The following is a 19,957-nucleotide window of genomic DNA, read 5'->3' on the forward strand; positions in this document are numbered from 1 at the left end:
AACAATAAGATGAATAAAACGATAGCGAGAACTGTACACCCTTCATGAATTCAATAGAAAAATGTGATCGTCGTTAATATCTCTGTCTCTATCTCAATCATGGTCTAAAGAATCGGACTTTGAGAGAAGCAAGAGACATTGCTTTTGGACATCAACTATGGTGCTCGTGGGAATATATCTGGGTGTCAAGTAGATCCTCAGTCATCATTGTATCGACCGCTCCATACAACAGAAAGATTTTTGAGAAATTTGTTCATTTTATTCATTCTGTTAATCACAAGAAATAAATCCTCCATCTCATTTCTAGGATTCGAGATCCGCCAACCGGGAAATGTATTCTGTGAACAATAATAAGATATATTTCGACCATGCATTGGATAAAATACACCGTATCATTTAACCTTTAAACGTCAAAACCTTGAGGACTTCCCTATTAGTAAGTAACACATCACAAAGGATTCTTGATAACGAATACTTTCCAGAGTTCCAGAAGTATAAACACGAATACGAGAAGCAATCTGGAGCTGTGTAGAACAAACATACGTAAGATGGTTTCCATGTACGATGAGATAAGTCTACTGTTACGGCTCACAAATATTGGAGGGATTGTCCACTGAGTGGAGTTCGAGGTGTGGTACGATATATTGTGAGTGATAAAGAATGAAAAGAAAAAAAAGGAAGGGAAGAAAAACAATTAAAATTATGAAAAATTACAGATGATAAGAAGAGTGTGAATATGACAATATGATTGTAGAAATTGCTCGGGTGAAAGCAGTTATTTCCGTTTTCGAGATCCGGAAAATAGATAGATTTGTGATATATGTTATATGAGATTGAGAGGTAAGAATAATCAGATAATATTCCTCACATAATCCCAATGGAGAAAGGTTTATTTATTTATGAGAAGGGAAAAATTTGGAAAGTTTCTAGGGTGTTATATAGTTCAGAAACCTAGGGCGAAACTGGGCAAAGGTAGACAAGTGTAAGTTTGAGTGAATTATGGTGTGGAGGAATAGCTTACAATGATACATCAAGAGATCTGGAAAATGAGATTGCATTCTTTCTGACCGTGCAATGTACATGCGAAGGGAGGATATAAAAGGTACTACTTTCTCTGAGGTGAGAGAAATATAGAATTTGCACAGTAAATATCGAGAGCGTGTCAGATGGAGGGAGGGAAGGTTGGGTAGATCTCTTGAGTATACCACCCCTTGAAACCTGTATCACAAGAGAGAATTGTAATGAGAAATTTGTAGTATTTCACAGCTTGAGCCAACTGACAATGAAATTAATGTGAATGATAAAACATGATGTAGATAGATAGCGAAGCTGCACTCGCAAGTGATAATAATTCTGAACTTTCGATGAGGAGAAGAAGATTAAAAAACCTGCATGGCTCGAAGTAAACTCGATTTGATCACGGATTTCGTTGCAACCAAGAGACGAGTCAAAGCCTAAACCATTCGTACTAAATGCGTGGAGATACATCGTGATACACATAGTTAAGAGAAAAGACGAATCTTTTATACCTTTACAATCAAATAATTACAATGTATATATATCCCTCCCATCTCTTACAAAAACGTCTTCTTACCCCGTACATAAGGCAATCAAACTCTCTTCTCCCATTTCAAGAACATTCTTTCGGGATGTAACAACTGCAACAGCAATCTAAACCCAGTATCCTCCTTAATCAACAACTTCAACCTCTCAATTGCATCCTCCTCACTCTCACCCTCAAGCTGTACAGACTTAACCTTATAATCTTTGAAAAGACCCACCAAGACACCAACAAACTCAACTTGGGAGAACTTTCTCCCGGGACAAACTCTCACACCACCAGACCAGGCAATAAACGGATTATTTGCCTTTGGAAACTCCAAAAAGGATTCAGTGGCTGGGTTAGAAGATGATGTTGAAGCGGGGATGATCCAGCGAGAAGGCTCCCACGCAAGAGAATTGGAACCCCAATGACGGGGATGAGTATGCATGGCTGAGTAACTGGGGATAATCATGGTATGGGGTGGAAGAATGTGAGTTGAGTCGTTGACTTTGAGTTCTCGGGGCTCGGGGCCGCTTGTTTTGACAATGGCTACGGGGGTGAAGAGACGGACTGTTTCGTACTATTGGATTGTCAGTGTCAGTTGAACGGCCATGAGTCCAGTGAATTGATTGTAAAAATTGACTTACAGTAACAGCCAAGCAACGCTTCAGACGAGGGAATATTTCTGCATAGTTCGAAGTTTCCGGATCTTGATCACCCAATACTTCGTTGATTTCCTCGGCGATCCAATCTTGAACATCAGGACGAGTAGCGATTGAAGCAATACCAAAAGCCAATGTATTAGCCGTGGTATCATGACCAGCGAAATTGAAAACGAAGATATTTCCGTAGATTTCTTGTTCCGTCAAACCACCTTGGCTCGACGCTTCCTTGCTCTCCGCTTGAGATGCACGTACAAGTGAATTCATCAAATTGTTTCCATGTGTGTTTCCGTCCGCGGCGGCTTTCTTTCCTTCTTCATATGCATTTGTCATATAGTTTTGGAATGTGACGGTTGCTTCATGAAGTGGCTTCCAACTTTTTGGTAACCACCATTTATCCAAATTCTTTGGACCCAATGCAACCAAAGCGATACAATTATCCAGAATCAATTTCAACGCATCTCTGATATTAGCAGAGCCTTGAGTGTCAGATTCTTCTTCTGCTCCTTGATATGGATATGATTTTCCAAAACCTGCACTAGACATCACGTGTAATGACAATGTCCGCACATCATCGCCAATGGTATTGATGGAGGATTTTGATGACCAGTATTTCCGCATTCCGGTAGCTTGACGAATGACTTCCGACCAAACAATTTCATTATTGTTCTCGTTGAAACAAGTGGCTGTAATTTTGCGATGACGCTGCCATTGTGTTCCCTCGGTCGTCCCAAGGTTAGGTCCATACACGTTTAACATCGCCAGCATCTCCGTTGGTCTGGTAAATTCTTTACCCCGTGCATTGATATCAATCAAAGTCTCTGCATTGCAAAGTTGCAACCAATTTTTGCCCGGAGTCACGAGAATGAAGGCATCGCCTATCTCCTGGTGAGCTTTGTATCGATCGTGAATTTCCCATCCTCGATAATTGAAACGAGTAAAGTTTTTGGTGAAGGGTAGATTTTTGAAGTATGGTAAGATCCTGGTATCAACGGCCATCCATAAAGGATTACCGGAATCAATAGGTAGGATAACGATGGGTAGACCGGTTGTCTTCGCTTTATTGTAGTTGACAGCTAAAGAATACAGGACGTATAAAATCCATCCTGCCACTGGGATGATGAAACCTAAGAATAACGAAAAACCAGCCATGATTGTCGACTGAACAGCAACAAAAAAGCAGCAACTTTGAGTGAAAAGGACAGAAGATACTCACAAAGCAGAAGACAATAATTGCAAAGCTGTTGGTGTTGATGACAATTGTTCGGGCCCATTGTCCGAAAATGGAAAAATGGGACTTTTCATATGGGAGTATCCACAATTGATGAATTGAAATGATATTGAAAGCAGTCAAGAGGCACAGCGCTTAAAACAAATTACATGAAGATCATTGGATAGTCAAGACTGAAGAAAAATCAACCTCGCGTCTGTCTAGACTTGTGAGGGATCAGGAAAGCTACTCAGCATCTTACTTGTGATGATTATTCGCGAGCCTTCATCTATTAAACCTTTTCTACCCAAGTGTATAATTAGATATTGATAGACTAAATCGATCTGGTCCTAATAAAGTAACATAAGGAAGTACCCGTCAATAATAAATATCCAACACAAGATCTTTTATATCTCACATAAGAAGAGGCACAAGCACAAGCTTGGTAAGCCGTTGCATAGCCGATACATGTATTTGCAGCCCCCAAATCACAAACAGAAACCGGAGCAAATCACCATTCAGGAAGTTACGCAACTAGATACCTTGTATGCAGTTTACCGATACCAGTTATTCAACACTGGTATTCAATAATGGGGTAGAAGGTTCAAGGTTATTACGCCCACGCTGTGAACGATGGTCAGTAATGGCGCAGAATCAAAGTTGGGGGCCTGATATTTACTGGGACATTCACTGTGATGCGATTTAGTCACTGTAAGGCGATTTATCCACTGTGCCGGGGCTATATACCAAGGCCCATTTGAATCATTTTGCCAATACCTGAAAATTTAGGTTTTACATAAGCTAAAAGCGTATTTAGAATTTAATGGTATATTTATATTAATAAGAATATTTAATTTAATATATAACCTTAAAAAATATATAAAATAAAAAGAAAAGAGATATTAATATGAATTAGAATTCAAGGAATCAATTGATATAAAAAAATTCGAATTATCTCAAAATTGAAATTTATATTCAATATAAAAGTATTCAAATAAGAAAAGATTAAATATTGAAACTGTATTATTATTCAAGTTTATTTAAATAATTTTATATTGAATATAAATTTCAATTTTTGAGATAATTCGAATTTTTTTATATCAATTGATTCCTTGAATTCTAATTCATATTAATATCTCTTTTCTTTTCTTTTTATCAATCTCTTAAGGTTTTATACCGAATAAAAGAATTCTATAATTTCTATAACATAGTTTATCAATATATACACTATATCAATACGTACATCACTTTTACTTCAATTTATACTTTCAAACTTATATTATTCAATAACAATTAAATTAATTAATTAAAACTATTCAGAATCTGATAATTTAGAATCTATTATATTATTTTGATAGATTCTTATATTATAACCTATCTTTTTATATTTATTATAATATCAAATAGAAAATACTTCCTTATTAGATTTATCCTTTTCTTAATATTTATTATATCGAATTTGAATATCAACCTTTTATTGAGATAATATATTAAAAGTTTTTTATTTAATGAGTACTCTTTTTTAATATACTTAAGTTTTTTTATATATTAATATTTACTTAATATCTTATTTGTTATTTAAAGTATACAAATCTTTATATTCAAAAGTGTATTCTTATAAACTAATTATTTTATATTTTTAACTAGAATTGATATAATCTCAAATATAAATATAAATAAGCTTAATTAATAACAAATTATTTGAGATTTAATTAATATTAATTAAAAAAGAATTTCAATTGAATTATAAAGGGTTTAAGAGATTTATTAATTTAGATTGAAAAAAGAAAGAGTAGATATACGAATTCAAATATCTAATTTCGAGAATATAGCTTTAGAATTAAATAGGATTAAATCTATTCTTTAGAATCTTAATTTTATATTCTGAAGATAATTGATTTCTTATATATAGTTTTAAAAGCTATAAAGAATTCAATCTTTAAAATATAATTAATATATATCTTAATAAATTCATTAATTTGATTATTATATAAATATTTTAGATTATTAAAATAATTAATATTAAATAGTTAAATTAAATAATTTGAATATAATAATAAACATAAATATATAATATTATTCTCTTTATAATATATTTAAGAAACTATTAATTTATAGTTTTCATATTTATTTAGTATTAATATTCAATATTTGCTTTTTCTTTAATTCTTAATATATTTATTAAAATATTTTAATTATTTTATATCTATTTTATTATTTGTTTATTCATTAAATATAGATTTAATAATTTAGTTTATAGGAAGATTAGTTTTAATATATTAATTGAAGAAATGAATCTGTTATTAAACTATTAGAAATAAGGAAATAATTTCATTCTCTTTATTCCTATATATTATTATTATAACGTGATTCATCACCGAGTGGATCATATCACCGAGTAGATCACTTTCACCTCAATTGACATATTTAAATTCATATTATTCAACAACCATTGATTTAATTGATTAAAGCTATTAAGAATCTAATAATTTAGGATTTATTATATCAATTTAATAAGTTCTTATATTATAACCTGTTTTTCTATAATTATTATAATATCGATTAGAAAATGCTTTCTTATTAGAATTCCTCTTATTTTGATGCTTGTTATGTCAAATTTGAATATCAACTTTTTGCTGAGATAATATATCCATAGCCTTTTGTCCAATAAGTATTCCTTTTTGATATATTTATATCTTTTTTGTACATTGATATTGGTTTAATACTTTATTAACTTTTCAAAATGTATGGTTTTTTATACTTAAAAGTATATTCTCATATACTAGTCTCTTTATACTCTTAGCTAAAGTTAATATAATCTCAAATAAAAATATAGGAAAGCTTGATTAATAACAAGTTATTCGAGATTTAATTAATGTTGATTGAGAAAGAGCTTTTATAGGATTATAAGGAGTTTAAGAAACCTAAAGATCTAAATTGAAAGAGAAAGGAGTAGACATATAGATTCGAATATCTAATTTGAAAAGTATTGCTTTAGAATCAAATGAAATTAATCCTACTCTTCGAAATCCAGCTTTTATATTCTGATTTGTAATTGATCATTAATATGTAGTTTTGAAAGCTATAAAGAATTCAACCTTTGAGATATAATTGATATATATTCTTATAAACTCTTCAATTTGAGTACTATATTCTCGTTTTAAAGTACTAAAATATCCAATATTAAAAGGCTGAATTAAATGACTTGAATACAATAATAAACATACACATTTAATATCATTCTCTTTACAATAGTTCTGAAATAATATTGATTTGTAGCTCTCATACTCATTTAGTATTAGCATTCTATATTTACCCTTAATTCAATTCCTTGTATATTTATCGAAGTATTTCAACCATTCTAATCCTATTTCATTATTCATCCATCCATTAAAAGTAGGTTTAATAGCCCAATCTACAGGAAGATTGGTTTTCGTATATCAATTGGAAAGATACATCTATCCTTAAACTATTAGAAATAAAGGTATAGTGTTCCCCTTATTATTGTCATATATAATCGCTATTGCTTATTCTCAATTGCCTGGTTGTATAGCTTTACTCCTATCAGATCTTTTAGAGCTAGTAATAACCATACTAGCATTTATAATTCTCATTATAAAGCCTGTTTCATCGAAATTCCATAAATCACAATCGAGAATATCAAATTTGTCTTGTATATTCGATATAAATCGGAACTAATCTTCAATAAGCTTAGAATCTTCACAAAAAGCTTTTTGAAAGTTATAAATATAAGTAAAACATATCCTTAACTCTTTATTATATTTTACAAATCAATACGCTCATTACTTTCCAACTCTTTTTACTTCTTTTGATGTAAGAATATAATTCGTTATATCTTCCACCCCTTTATATTTAAATATAAAACCTTTTATATTCATATCAATTATATATTAAATAATGATTTCCTTTTTTAATTTCGAAAGGTTATTATTATTTAATAAAGATTTGGTATAAGGAATAAAATCATTCATTTTATAATATAGTGTTATATATAATATATTATATAGCTTGACAGATCATTAAATACTAAGTTTTTTATCTTTTCGAATAACCTCGATAGCTAAGAATATTCGAGCTTTATTATTATTCGATTATATAATAATTGATTAATAAAACGTATGTTGAATTAAGATATAAATATTTGAAATGAAAGTAATCCACTTGATGATATGATCCACTCGGTGATGAATCACGTTAGTTCATTCTCGATTATCTAATTATACTGATTTGCTTCTACTATATCTCTTAATATTAATAATAATTATTATTATATATATAATTCTCATTATAAAATCTATTTTATTAAAATTATAGAAATCTCTATTCAAAATACTATATTTTGCTTATATATTTATAACTAATCAAAATCATTTTTTAAAAAACTTAGAATTCTTATAAAAAGCTTTTTGAAAGTTATAAATATAATTAAAATATATCTTTAATTCTTTATATCGTTTTACAAATCAATATGTTTAAAGCTTTTTAATAACTTTTCTTTTTTTTAATTCAAGAATATAATTTGTTATATCTTTTATTTCTTTAAATTTAAAAGGAAAACCTTTTAGATTTATATTAAAAATATATGAAATAGTTATTTACTTTTTTACTTTAATAAGTTTTAAATTTTATAATTGAAATTTAATTATGAAAATTGTTTTATTTATTCTTTAAATAAGTATTATATATATAATATTATATAATATAATAATTTTTCAAATCAAGAGTTTTTTATCTTTTTTAATAGTTTTAATAATTAAGAGTATTTTCCCTTCTTTATTATTCGATTATATAATAAATGATTAATAAATCGCATATTGAAATTGAAGAGTATAAATTGAAGTAAAAGTAGTACACATATTAATATAATGTATATACTAATAAACTACATTATGCTAATTAAGGGAAGCTTGATTAGTTGTATGTCCTAATATTTAAGGCATGAATAAAAATAGCTTAGTTATTATAATTAAATTAATTATAATTTTATTAAATTGAATTAGAATTTCAGTTTTCGATATAATTTAAATGTAATTATATTAATCGATTTGTTGAATTTGAATTAATAATTTTTTTTTTCTTTTTTTCATTTTTTTTTCATTTATTCTTTTAAAGTTGTATAACATAGTTTATCAGTACATACACTATATTAATATATGTATTACTTTTATCTTAATTTATATTCTTTAATTTCAACATATGATTTATCAATTATTTATTATATAATCAAATAATAAAAAAAGAAAAATACTTTTAATTATTAAAACTATTAAAAAAGATAAAAAACTTTTAATTCAAAAGATCATTAAATTATATAATATTTATTTGAAGAATAAGTAAAACAATTCTTATAATTAAATTTCAATTATAAAATCTGAAATTTATTAAAATAAAAGAATAAATAATTATTTTATATATTCTTGGTATAAATTTAAAAAAATAAAAAATATAATGAAATATATTTTCAAATCGAAAAAAGGAAAAGTTATTAGAAAGCTTTAAGTATATTAATTTATAAAACAATATAAAGAATTAAAGATACATTTTAATTATATTTATAACTTTTAAAAAGCTTTTTATAAAGATTTTAAACTTTTTAAAGAATAATTTTGATTAATTACAAATATATAAATGAAATATAATATTTTAAATAAAGATTTCTATGATTTTAATAAAACAGGTTTTATAATAAAAATTATATATATAGTAATAGTTATTATTAATATTAAGAAATACAATAGAAATAAATTAGTATAATTAAGTAATTAAGAATAAACTATAATAATAATATGCGGAAATAAAGAAAATAGAATTATTCTTTTATTTCTAATAGTTTAAGAATAGGTTTATTTTTTTAATTAATATATTAAAATTAATCTTTTTATGAATTAGATTATTAAACTTATATTTAATAAATAAATAAATAATAAAATAGATTTAAAATAATTAAAATATTTTAATAAATATATTAAAAATCGAAAAAAGCAAATATTGAATATTAATACTAAATAAATATGAAAACTATAAATTAATAGTTTTTTAAATATATTATAAAAAAAATAATATATATATTTTTATTTATTATTATATTCAAATTATTTAATTTAACTATTTAATATTAATTATTTTAATAATCTAAAATATTTATATAATAATCAAATTATTAAATTTATTAAGATATATATTAATTATATTTTAAAGATTGAATTCTTTATAGCTTTTAAAACTATATATAAAAAATCAATTATTTTTTAGAATATAAAATTAAGATTTTAAAAAATAAATTTAATTCTATTTAATTCTAAAACTATATTCTCAAAATTAGATATTTGAATTCGTATATCTACTTTTTCTTTTTTCAATCTAAATTAATAAATCTCTTAAACCCTTTATAATTCAATTGAAATTCTTTTTTAATTAATATTAATTAAATCTCAAATAATTTGTTATTAATTAAGCTTACTTATATTTATATTTAAAATTATATTAATTTTAACTAAAGATATAAAACAATTAGTTTATAAAAATATATTTTTAAATATAGAGATTTATATATTTTAAATAGTAAATAAAATATTAAGTAAATGTTAATATATATAAAAATCTAATTATATTAAGGAAAAGTATTTACTAAATAAGAAGTTTTTAATATATTATTTTAATAAAAGATTGATATTTAAATTTAATATAATAAATATTTTTTATTTAATATTATAATAAATATAGAAAGACAAATTATAATATAAAAACCTATCAAAATAATATAATAAATTCTAAATTGTTAAATTCTAAATAATTTTAATTAATTAATTTAATTGTTATTAAATAATATGGATTTAAAAGTATAAATTGAAATAAAAGTAGTATACATACTAATATAATATACGCATTAATAAACTATATTATAGAAACTAATTCTTAATTTGAAATAAACGAGATAAAGAATTCTTATTGAAATGCTCTTATTTATTAGTAATTGATTTATATATAAAAAGAAAACTATTTAAAAAAGATTATATATTAGAATTTGAATATTAGTATATTTCTTATAGAAAATTCTGAAATAAATTCTAAAATTATATTAATAATATTAATAATAAAAGCTTTCTAATAATATAATTTTTGTTTATAAAATTATTATTTATTATATAATTCTATATAATACAATTTTCTTTCTAAGATTTCTATATATACATCATATAAATTTTAGAAATTCTTTTTGAATTATACAAAACCTAACTTTTCAGGTATTAGTAAAATGATTCAAATGAGCCTCGGTACTATATCTGCTACCCACTACTCCGTCCCCTCAGTTATCCATGGATGCTAGGCTACCCGCCCCCGCCCACATATGTGGCTTCGCTAAATTTACCATCCATACGCCAATTCTCTCGATCCGTGCTCAGCCGTGTGCAAAGATGATCGGATCTGATACCAACTAGGTAGGCTGCACTTGTACCTGTTTGTGACTAGGTATCTACATGATATCACCAGAACGCCACGCTAAGCTTCTATTCGAAACGCCCTTTCTAACTCTGAGGAAACCTTAAAAAAGCCAGAGGCATATAACAATAGATCAAATGCTTAAATAGTGCTTTGCAATCATATTATCTGAAAAGGGTATTCTTTCCTGAACCCCATCCATACGCACGTAATCATACTCCAAAATGCACTTCCCCGCTCTCCTCGCCGATGAGCGTCTCACTCAACTTCAACACTCAACTGCTACTTCACAATACTCTGCTAGCTCCAAAGCCACACATAATTCTCCCATTCAGATATCGTACATCGTTTTAATTATTCTCGGAATAACTGCAAAGGCGGCGTTTGCTGTTGAAAGTTTGGACTGGTTAGATTGTGAGTTTGTGATTTTTTATATGTCTAGTGATAGAATTTTTGACTAACTGGAGTCTCTTAGATACTATTCTTTGTGTTTTGGTATGCATTATGGCGATGAAAGTTATCATAGACATTTAAAGCTAATACAAGTATCAGACGGGAATTTGGTATTCCCGAAGACGACCAACCACATATGTAGTTTTATGAGTTTAGAACTAGGAGGTCTTGACGATGGCTTGGCGTTGGTGGGGGCAGAAGGGAATATGAGATACACTTACGGTCATGGCTACGGTTTGGGTTTGGGTTTGGGATAGGGTTTTGGTTACATTCTGATTCTTTGTGGGCTAGGTGGGCTGGATAGTGATGGGTCATAGGAACTGGAAGGTCAGATTTGCATTTCGGATGGCGCATCAGAAATTACGAATTATGAAACTACATATCAACTACATCACTTTAGAGCAACACATAGATTGAAATAGGAACCTTTGCTCATGATTTTGGAATTCATCTGGTGAAATTGGTCAAGGCAAAATGAATGTTTCTAGCTGAAGTTTCGCTCAAGGAAGGGAATAGTAGAATCAATATATTACATTATTCTATTCTATATCTGGCTATTCATACAATTCAAACTTTCTCAGATCCAATTGCACTGTCCATCATGACTGAACTTTCTAGCCCAACCGACTTCCCCTCGCCTTTCTCTCTTCTTCTCTCCTCTGCAACCTTTTTGAGGTTGAACCATTGCATTCCGCAAGCAAATGGTAAAGACAAACATGCCGCAGCCAAAGCATAATACATTGCATCTCTAATAGCAACGGTGTATGCTTCTCTCAAGGCAGTTAATACAATTTCCGAACCACCAGCTAGATCCTTTAAGCCACCGGCGCCAACTTTAATAACCGTTTCTGCTGATACAGCAGTGGTGTAAGCTGGTACACTTTTCTGTAACCTTGACAAAAAGAGAGATTGTGCGATGGAGACAGAGACAGAAGAACCAATCTGATACATGAATACCGCAATGGCATTTCCGGTAGGAGCGTCTTCTTCACTCAACACAATTTGTAGTGCGGTATATGGAAGCTGTTGTGCCATTCCAGTTCCCCATCCATTAATTACCATATATGCAGCCCACTTGGCCGTGGAGGTGTTGGTATCAATGGTAGTAAGAAGACCGGCACCGACCATTGCTATAATCGTTCCAAGAATCATATAGGGGACGTAATATCCCCACTTTGTAACCATAACTCCAGTAAGTGACAGGCCAATGATTTGAGGAAGGACTATCGCAATGAATCTGGTACCACTTTGGATTGCCGTCACGCCTTGAATGGATTGGAAGTAAATGGGTAGATAATAAGCATAGACAAAACTCATCATGCCGAATGTCATGAGAAATATGCTGCCCATTAGAATTGATCTTTGTCGTAGAATTCGCAAGGGGATGGTGGCATTTTCGCCTTGTTTCCATTGTAGGATACCGAATGATATTATGAGTAGGCCAAAGCCAACGAATAATCCAATGACTTTAGATGATTCCCAAGGCGCAGTCTGTCCGCCCCATTGTAATGCTAGAAGAAGACAATATATGGCTCCGAGAAATAGCAGGACTCCGCCAATATCCATACGTCTCAATTTTGTTGAAAGATTCAAGGCACGGTTCGAGTTTCGTACACCTTTGATTCGAAAGAATAGTATGATGAAGACAAGTACAACAGCGCCCATAGGTACATTACTATATTTTTGTCAGTTTATGTTGAATTTCAAGCAGGAAAGAATCCATTACATCCAGAAGCACCATCTCCAGGAGGCTTTATCGGTGAACACACCACCAAGCACAGGACCAATACACACGCTAATAGCAAAAGAGCTGATGACTATGCCTTGGTACATAGGTCTCTTTTCGAGTTCTACCACGAAGTTGACAATGGCTAAACTTCCCTGATAGATTCCAGCTGCTCCGAAACCAAGAACAGATCGGCCTCCGATGAGAACACTGGAGGAAGGGGCTGCCGCACATAATATAGAACCCACTATGTCATGTCAGATACAACTAAATTGTTTCGTAAAGTGAAGAGACTTACATTCAAATAAAGCTATTGATCCCATATAAACGATCTTAGGGTCAAAGTATTTGTACAGGTTACCAAACAAAGGCTGGAATGCCGTAACGGTAAGAAGATATGCTGAACCATACCAGGCCACATCATTCAATGCATGAAAATCGGATGTGATTCTGGGAATCGCAACAGCGATAATATTCATATCCAATGCTAGAAGAAAGATTCCCAAGCATAAAGACCCGATGACAGCCGCCAGACGCCATGAGTGAAGAAAGAGCTCATCGGTCTCGAATGTTTGAAGGCTTGCGGGGCTTGAAACATCCGTAATGGCCACAGCGCCCATATCTTTATCGATAGAGATAGTGTCCTTGCTGGACAGAGCTTCGTCGTGATTCAATGTCATGGTCGGTAGATGATTGTGAAGCACTTGAAGTCTTCAATCTTTTGTCTGGTGGCGTAAAATGCTTTTTGTATATGAAACCGAAGCTAGACGTAGAACTTCAGCAACTTAGACCTCATGAATTTTATCAACCCCCTACCCACCATTCTCCATTCTTGGTCGAAAAGAAATTACATGGCATGGCAGGTGTGACAAATAGCCTTCACTGTTTGCTCAGCGGAGGCATTTTGCTGGATATCATGATTACTCTCCAAAATGTATACTCGAGTAAGGCTTGACTAACTGGAGATAGTATCGCTTCTAGTTGATCTCAGCACAAGAGGCGAAGTTATGCTGAAGCCTGAGGGTAAACGATGCATATCCAGCTTGGTACATTTTGATACGCAAGTTATCTACGGGACTAGAATCATGCACTGTGGACACAGAATTCGACAAGGGGGGCATTTTTAGAACCCCTGTCACCTGATGTGATACTAAAATTTAGTGCGCAGATTTTAGCTTCCAATATAAATTTGATGTGAAGAGGTGGTCCCTGCAGACAACCTTGATCTTGTAAAAGTATCAACCGTCGGGAAATGTCCCATTTGGGTAATATCGCATATCATGATAGTTCGTGATAGTGATTTGTGATTGAGTCTCAAGGCAGAATCTCAACATCAATTGACGCCTAGGTGATGGACCAATCTGGGGGTCGCGCATCTGGAAATTTGAACGGGAACCCCATAGCACAATCAGCACCATGCGACTAGTATCGGCGAAGTTCTGTCTTGGGGGCTAAATCTATCATGTTCAACAGTGGAGGAGGCAAAAGTGAGAAAGTATATCTACTTATGTCGATCCTCTTAGATCTCCAATTGAAGAGATCATCAAGCACTTCTTTCGTTCTCACACGCATATTGTCTTTGCTCCAGATATCCTCAAGTCCACATAGCTTTTCAGAGAGTAGACTATCTCACAATGTTTCTCGGCGCAGCTTGGAGATTTGTATCCACAAGCGAGTATTCACAGCACTTCCTCGCAGCAGCACTATTCGGCACTTGGCTTCTCTCATGGCGTTTGTGGAGATTCACCATTCGGCCATACCTTAGACCACAAGACCCAGTCGAACTTCCATATTGGATCCCAAGTAGGCGATCCTCTAATAGTTTACTTCAACTTCTACTTACACTATCTAGTTCTAGGACACAGTCTTAGTTTCTTCCAGAATTCTGATAGCTTGATCGAGCGTGGCTTGTACGTTGACCTTTTCATTTTCCTCTTCTCACTCCTCTTCATGTATTCATTCCTTCTGAAATATCATACTTATAATGGCGCCTCAGAGATTACACTGGCAGAACTCACGAGCCTTTCGCACTTCAGGTGGCTTCGCAATTATTCTATATTGTCACAGGACCTAAGGATGTTGCAGAAGTCTACAGAAATGTAGCCACTCTGAGTTGGGATGGTCACTTGTCTCAAATTCTTTCCAACTTTGGCTTCACTGGCAAAGCATTGAAGTTGGCATGGCATGTACCCATTCCGGGAGACAAATGCTATATGCACAAGAATCCAGTCAACCCAAAGCAGTTATCTCTTGTCAAGCTCATTGAGGAAGTCTACATCGCGCAATTACTTCCTGGTGTGAACATGACCGAAATGTCGGAGAAATTCATCGTCTCACTCAAAGACTCCCTCCAACCACCAAAGATGGACTTCTGTACCTTGAGCAGGAATGGTCTCACTCGCCGGGTCTCATTGAAAGCTCTTTGTCGATCTACCCTTGTGGAAGCTGCAACCTTTTCCATGTTCGACAAAGCTCTCCATAAGCTCAATCCAGATATTGTACAACACATGTTGGACTTTAATGATAGTGCTTGGATGGTTTTCTTCGGTCTTCCCGAGATATTTTCAGCCAAGGTAGCTAAAGCCCGCAAAACAATGCAAAAGACAATGGCCGAATTTGCACGTCTTCCAGAAAGGGAGCGCGAGGGTCAAGCCTGGGGAATTGGAACGATTCTTAAGGCACAGGAAATTGTTGGTATTGATATCGAGAGTAGAGCTTGTATGCTTTTATTGATCTACTGGGCGTAAGTTTCATTGATTCCTATATGAAAGGATAAGTTCCTAACAATGTATAGTGCAAACTCAAATGAGTACAACATCTCCTTTTGGCTTATTGCTCATCTTGTTTACAACGTCCCTCTTATGGAGCGAGTTCGCGACGAGTTGGAAGCAGGCTGGAAAGACGGCGAACTTGACATCAAATATCTATGTGCTAATTCTCCCAATCTTGATGGTGCATTCCAGGAATCACTACGCTTGAATGGCGGTGCAATGATGAGTCGTCAAGTCAAGCAGCCAACTATGATCGGTAACAAGCTAATGCAGCCTGGGTCTAATGTTCTCATGCCTTCCCGACAACTACATATGAATGAGAATGTCTGGGGTCAAGATTACAAGAACTTTGATGCAGAGAGATTTGTCAGAGATAAGGGCATGCTGAAACATTCTTCTTACCGCCCATTTGGTGGTGGAATCAGTTACTGCCCTGGGCGTGTTATGGCTAAGGAGCAGGTTTACGCTTTTGTTGCTATTATTTTCAGAAGATTTGATGTTAAGCTGGCACCTGGGATAAATGGAAAGTTTCCGGTGTTGGATGAGAGCACACCTTCGCTCGGAATTACAGGCCCAGTGAAAAACATGGATGTGTTCATGGATTTGACCGAGAGGGAGAAGTATAACCTATATTGAGAGGGAAGGATAGGAATGATTCAATAAAGGGGTTTCATAAGATGCTTTGTTACAGCTTCGTCTCTATTTTTATGTACATATTTTTGTTTAACTATTTTTTGAGCGCCGAGAGGAACAATTGAATTTCATCAAACATTTAACATTCAATTCCGATTTCATACTGGTACCGAGATTATTGTATTGTGCTTGACTAATTGAGTTTTCCTGCGTCACTGAAATGCAATGACCATTCATCCACAATAGGACATTGCTATAGTTTAACATGGAGTGACGCAGCACGCAAGAGGTTCAGGAGGTCATTGTTCTTTGTGTCCACCAGTGGGTGTATGAATTGCCGCGACACTTCTCAATTTCCAAACAATCTAGCAAATTCATTCTTCAATTGTTTGATATCAAATTTAAAATTGGATTGTTCTATTTCTAATCAATGATTTTAGTAACCGCTAAGATTTCCAAATTAATATATCAAGAAATATTCACAAGTCATTTTTTTTGCAGTGTCCTGTCAGTCCGTACACCCACTGGTGGTCTCTTTTTGATGTCATTCTAGACCTTGGTATCAAGGTTAAGCGATTGAATATTATTAGTCAGGGACTCTGCCAGACGAACAGGCCGCTCAAGTGTCGACATCATCCACACACATGGCGAGTAGGATTGTAAACCCAAGACAACGGTTCCTTCAAAGCCTTGGTACCTTAAACCCAAAACTTGGGTCTTCACAGTCACACTTGCACAAAGATAGTTCAATCTTCACAAAACGTGTTATATCGCCGACTAAAATTCTTCCCCGCATGCGAGATATGCGACAAAGACCATGGTATCAAGCTCAGCCATGCTGGAATGGAGCTAGACCCATATTAGGCAGGTGGACTTTTTGGCCTATGTGATTGCACAAATTACACGCACTGGCCACAAGGCACACGCCGATCTCACATCCAGGCGGTTGGAAATGAGATTTCGACACGCTTCCTCCGTGACTCCTCCTGTCACAAAATTTCGATAAGCATATAAATGAAGAATCGGCAAAATAATACTGTGTGACGGTAATTTTTTGGAGTTTGTGACTAGTGAAACCAAGGATCTGGAGGGGTACTCACAAATATACAGGGTAATGAACTCGGCGGCTAACGCAATTGGGGTCTCCATAAGCTTTGGACATGAGATAAACGACTGACCATGAGATTCTTGCAGAAATCGTGGCAGAATGTTTCGCGAGAATTATGACCTGACTAATTTAGGGCTTACATTGCAGTAGTAAACGCATGGCACAGTGGGTTCATCGATCACAGTAGGCAGTTTCAATAGAACTCACCGAGACCTTATCCCAAAAAGCTGTGATGAAAGAGACCCCACCTCTAGGCCCCATTCTTGCTTGATTTCCATATGGCATCTCTGTAACCAGTGGCAGTAGATAAGCACCACGTTCTCTCCGTGTTCGAGAGTCTAAACCGCAAGCTTTCTTCTTTGTGCTGTGGACGATCATCCTCGACTGGTCCAGTTTAGACAACCAAGTTACTCAAGGTTGATTCATTATACACCATGTCTACTTCTACTTCGGGTTCAGTGGCTACTGTTGAGCCAACAAAGGTTGATATGAAAACCTTTCTGGTACGTGCACTTGTTTTATCCATGGACACTCGGAAAGCCTCAACTAACAATCATTCAGGGTGTCATCTGGGGAGGTTTCGCCATAGCTGCAATTTGCATGGCTTTACGGACATTCTCTAGAATTAAGACCTTCAAAAGTCTATACACCGACGATATATTTGCCTTTTTAGCGTTGGCTCTTGCGCTTGCCAGTGCAATACTATGGCAGATTCATGCCCAAGCGATGTTCGACCTCATGGCCGTGTCAGCTGGAATCAAAATGCCTGGAGCGGATTTCGTTACCAACAGTGAGGCTTATTCCGAAGCATCCGGAGTCGTCATCATCCTCTTTTACTCCACTTTGTGGTCTGTCAAGTTCTCTTTCTTGCTCTTCATTCGACGACTTGGATCGCATGTGGCAAAGGTTGAATTCCTATGGTGGCCAATCACTGTTTTCACTATCTGCACCTACTTTGCTTGCATTGGGACAATTCAATATCATTGTTTGTTTGTTCCATTGACTACAATCGAAACAAAATGTACAACGGACTCTGCGGTAAACTTCCAACAAATTACCTTGAAGTTAAACTGTGCTTGGGATGTGGTTTCCGATGCTTTGAGTAAGTTTTCTTCTCTTTTTCTCGCGTTAGACTTAACTAACTTGCATGCGTAGTTATGGTCATTCCAATCAGTATGTTGTGGGGTACGCAAATGAAGATGAAGAGAAAGATTACTTTCGGTATCATCTTCTCTCTAGCTCTCATCACAGTCACCTTCGCCATCGTGCGAACTACAGTCGTCAGTTCGTTGACTCGCATGCCTGATACTTCATGGCTCTACATGTGGTCTGCTATTGAGACTACAATTGGTAAGTTAATACTCCGAATCAACGTATTTCTGAACTGTTAATCTAATTCATGTTTCTCTTTAGCTATTGTAGTTGTCTGCCTTGCCTCTATTCGCGGTCTCTTCTCCAAGGAAGAAAATGTCAAATTATCCAAATATACTCCACCAAAGAGTTCCGAAATCTACCCCAAGAACAACAGAAGAAATAGATTGAGAGTAACGCTTGATACATTTACCGGTCAAGACAGCTATATGCGAACAGCGGACTCGAAGAACAGCCAAAGTCCTACCGATGGAGGAAGCAGTGTAACAAGCGAGCAAAGCATTCTTCCATTGGATAATGTCAGGGTCAAGCAACGATATGAGGTTACTCATGAGCTTGCGACGACACTAGAGCGTGAGAGAACTTATTATGAAAACGTGTAGTTTGATTGCAATCTTGTATATATTGTTTGGTTCGTGGGTTACGTGGGAATGGTTGGAACTTTCGAGGAAAGGATTTTAACATGCGTAACGGATTTATTACGATTTTCTTAGGGGCTTAGGTTGTCCTATATTCATTCTAAATTTTGTATAGCAAATACCCAGAATTTTTACTCTTTTACATATGCCTTTTATCTTGGTCCCTAGGTTTCAAAATGTCACTATTGTCATATTACCCTTTGGTCTTTTCATGGATGAGTAATCACACCACAATTTGCCTCAGAATCTGGAATAAACCTCCGTCGAAGGTTTACATTTTGCAGGAAAAATCTCTTGTGGAAGTCTTCTCGAAAGAAAATCTAACTTCATTCCGTGCTTGGTATCATTTCAAGTAATGCTGTCGGAGAATATCCGTACCCTACGAAGAAATCCCAGGCGCATAGAGGGACGAGATATGCATAAGTGTATACCCCGCATACCCTGGTTTAACCCCTGACCTGACCTAGGCTCGATGCTTGCTCAGCGACTTCAGGTCGGCTAAATACCTACACAGCACAATAACATAGAACCGCTTTTCTAAACGTTCGCTGAACTGAGCTGATCGAGATGTTTACAAGGGCTGATTAAACCAAAGTGCAA

The 19,957-nt window shown here is 33.6% G+C and overlaps 5 protein-coding genes across 5 annotated transcripts; 3 read left to right on the top strand and 2 right to left on the bottom strand.

The window, feature by feature from the left end:
* Positions 1 to 1,459: 1,459 nt before the first annotated feature.
* EAF01_003919 (uncharacterized protein) lies at positions 1,460 to 3,510 on the bottom strand (the record flags this gene model as incomplete). The annotated part of the gene is made up of 3 exons (XM_038912173.1): positions 1,460 to 2,123; positions 2,191 to 3,391; positions 3,422 to 3,510. The coding sequence occupies 3 exons, from the start codon at positions 3,508 to 3,510 to the stop codon at positions 1,611 to 1,613; spliced, it is 1,803 nt and encodes a 600-aa protein (XP_038771857.1). The 3' UTR covers positions 1,460 to 1,610.
* A 7,590-nt stretch (positions 3,511 to 11,100) lies between these two features.
* EAF01_003920 (uncharacterized protein) lies at positions 11,101 to 11,479 on the top strand (the record flags this gene model as incomplete). Its single annotated transcript, XM_038912174.1, has 3 exons — positions 11,101 to 11,290; positions 11,352 to 11,371; positions 11,429 to 11,479. The coding sequence occupies 3 exons, from the start codon at positions 11,101 to 11,103 to the stop codon at positions 11,477 to 11,479; spliced, it is 261 nt and encodes an 86-aa protein (XP_038771858.1).
* A 417-nt stretch (positions 11,480 to 11,896) lies between these two features.
* EAF01_003921 (uncharacterized protein) lies at positions 11,897 to 13,735 on the bottom strand (the record flags this gene model as incomplete). Its single annotated transcript, XM_038912175.1, has 3 exons — positions 11,897 to 13,004; positions 13,056 to 13,302; positions 13,354 to 13,735. The coding sequence occupies 3 exons, from the start codon at positions 13,733 to 13,735 to the stop codon at positions 11,897 to 11,899; spliced, it is 1,737 nt and encodes a 578-aa protein (XP_038771859.1).
* A 649-nt stretch (positions 13,736 to 14,384) lies between these two features.
* Positions 14,385 to 16,597, top strand: EAF01_003922 (uncharacterized protein). The gene is made up of 4 exons (XM_038912176.1): positions 14,385 to 14,858; positions 14,908 to 14,965; positions 15,052 to 15,798; positions 15,850 to 16,597. Exons 1-4 carry the CDS (start codon positions 14,690 to 14,692, stop codon positions 16,460 to 16,462), a joined length of 1,587 nt encoding a protein of 528 aa, XP_038771860.1. The 5' UTR covers positions 14,385 to 14,689; the 3' UTR covers positions 16,463 to 16,597.
* A 1,404-nt stretch (positions 16,598 to 18,001) lies between these two features.
* Positions 18,002 to 19,321, top strand: EAF01_003923 (uncharacterized protein; the record flags this gene model as incomplete). Its single annotated transcript, XM_038912177.1, has 4 exons — positions 18,002 to 18,070; positions 18,129 to 18,669; positions 18,723 to 18,917; positions 18,981 to 19,321. The coding sequence occupies 4 exons, from the start codon at positions 18,002 to 18,004 to the stop codon at positions 19,319 to 19,321; spliced, it is 1,146 nt and encodes a 381-aa protein (XP_038771861.1).
* Positions 19,322 to 19,957: the final 636 nt, after the last annotated feature.

The sequence above is a fragment of the Botrytis porri genome, assembly GCF_014898465.1.
Source record: "Botrytis porri strain MUCL 3234 chromosome Unknown BPOR_005, whole genome shotgun sequence".
In the NCBI taxonomy this organism is placed as follows: domain Eukaryota; kingdom Fungi; phylum Ascomycota; class Leotiomycetes; order Helotiales; family Sclerotiniaceae; genus Botrytis; species Botrytis porri.

What these genes read in the sequence shown, in the direction of transcription:
- EAF01_003922 (XM_038912176.1), top strand. Translation starts at nt 14,690, where the DNA reads ATGTTTCTCGGCGCAGCTTGGAGATTTGTATCCACAAGCGAGTATTCA. An exon ending in AGCTTGATCGAGCGTGGCTT is followed by an intron (nt 14,966 to 15,051) that starts GTACGTTGACCT and finishes ATGGCGCCTCAG; the next exon opens with AGATTACACTGGCAGAACTC. An exon ending in CTTTTATTGATCTACTGGGC is followed by an intron (nt 15,799 to 15,849) that starts GTAAGTTTCATT and finishes AACAATGTATAG; the next exon opens with TGCAAACTCAAATGAGTACA.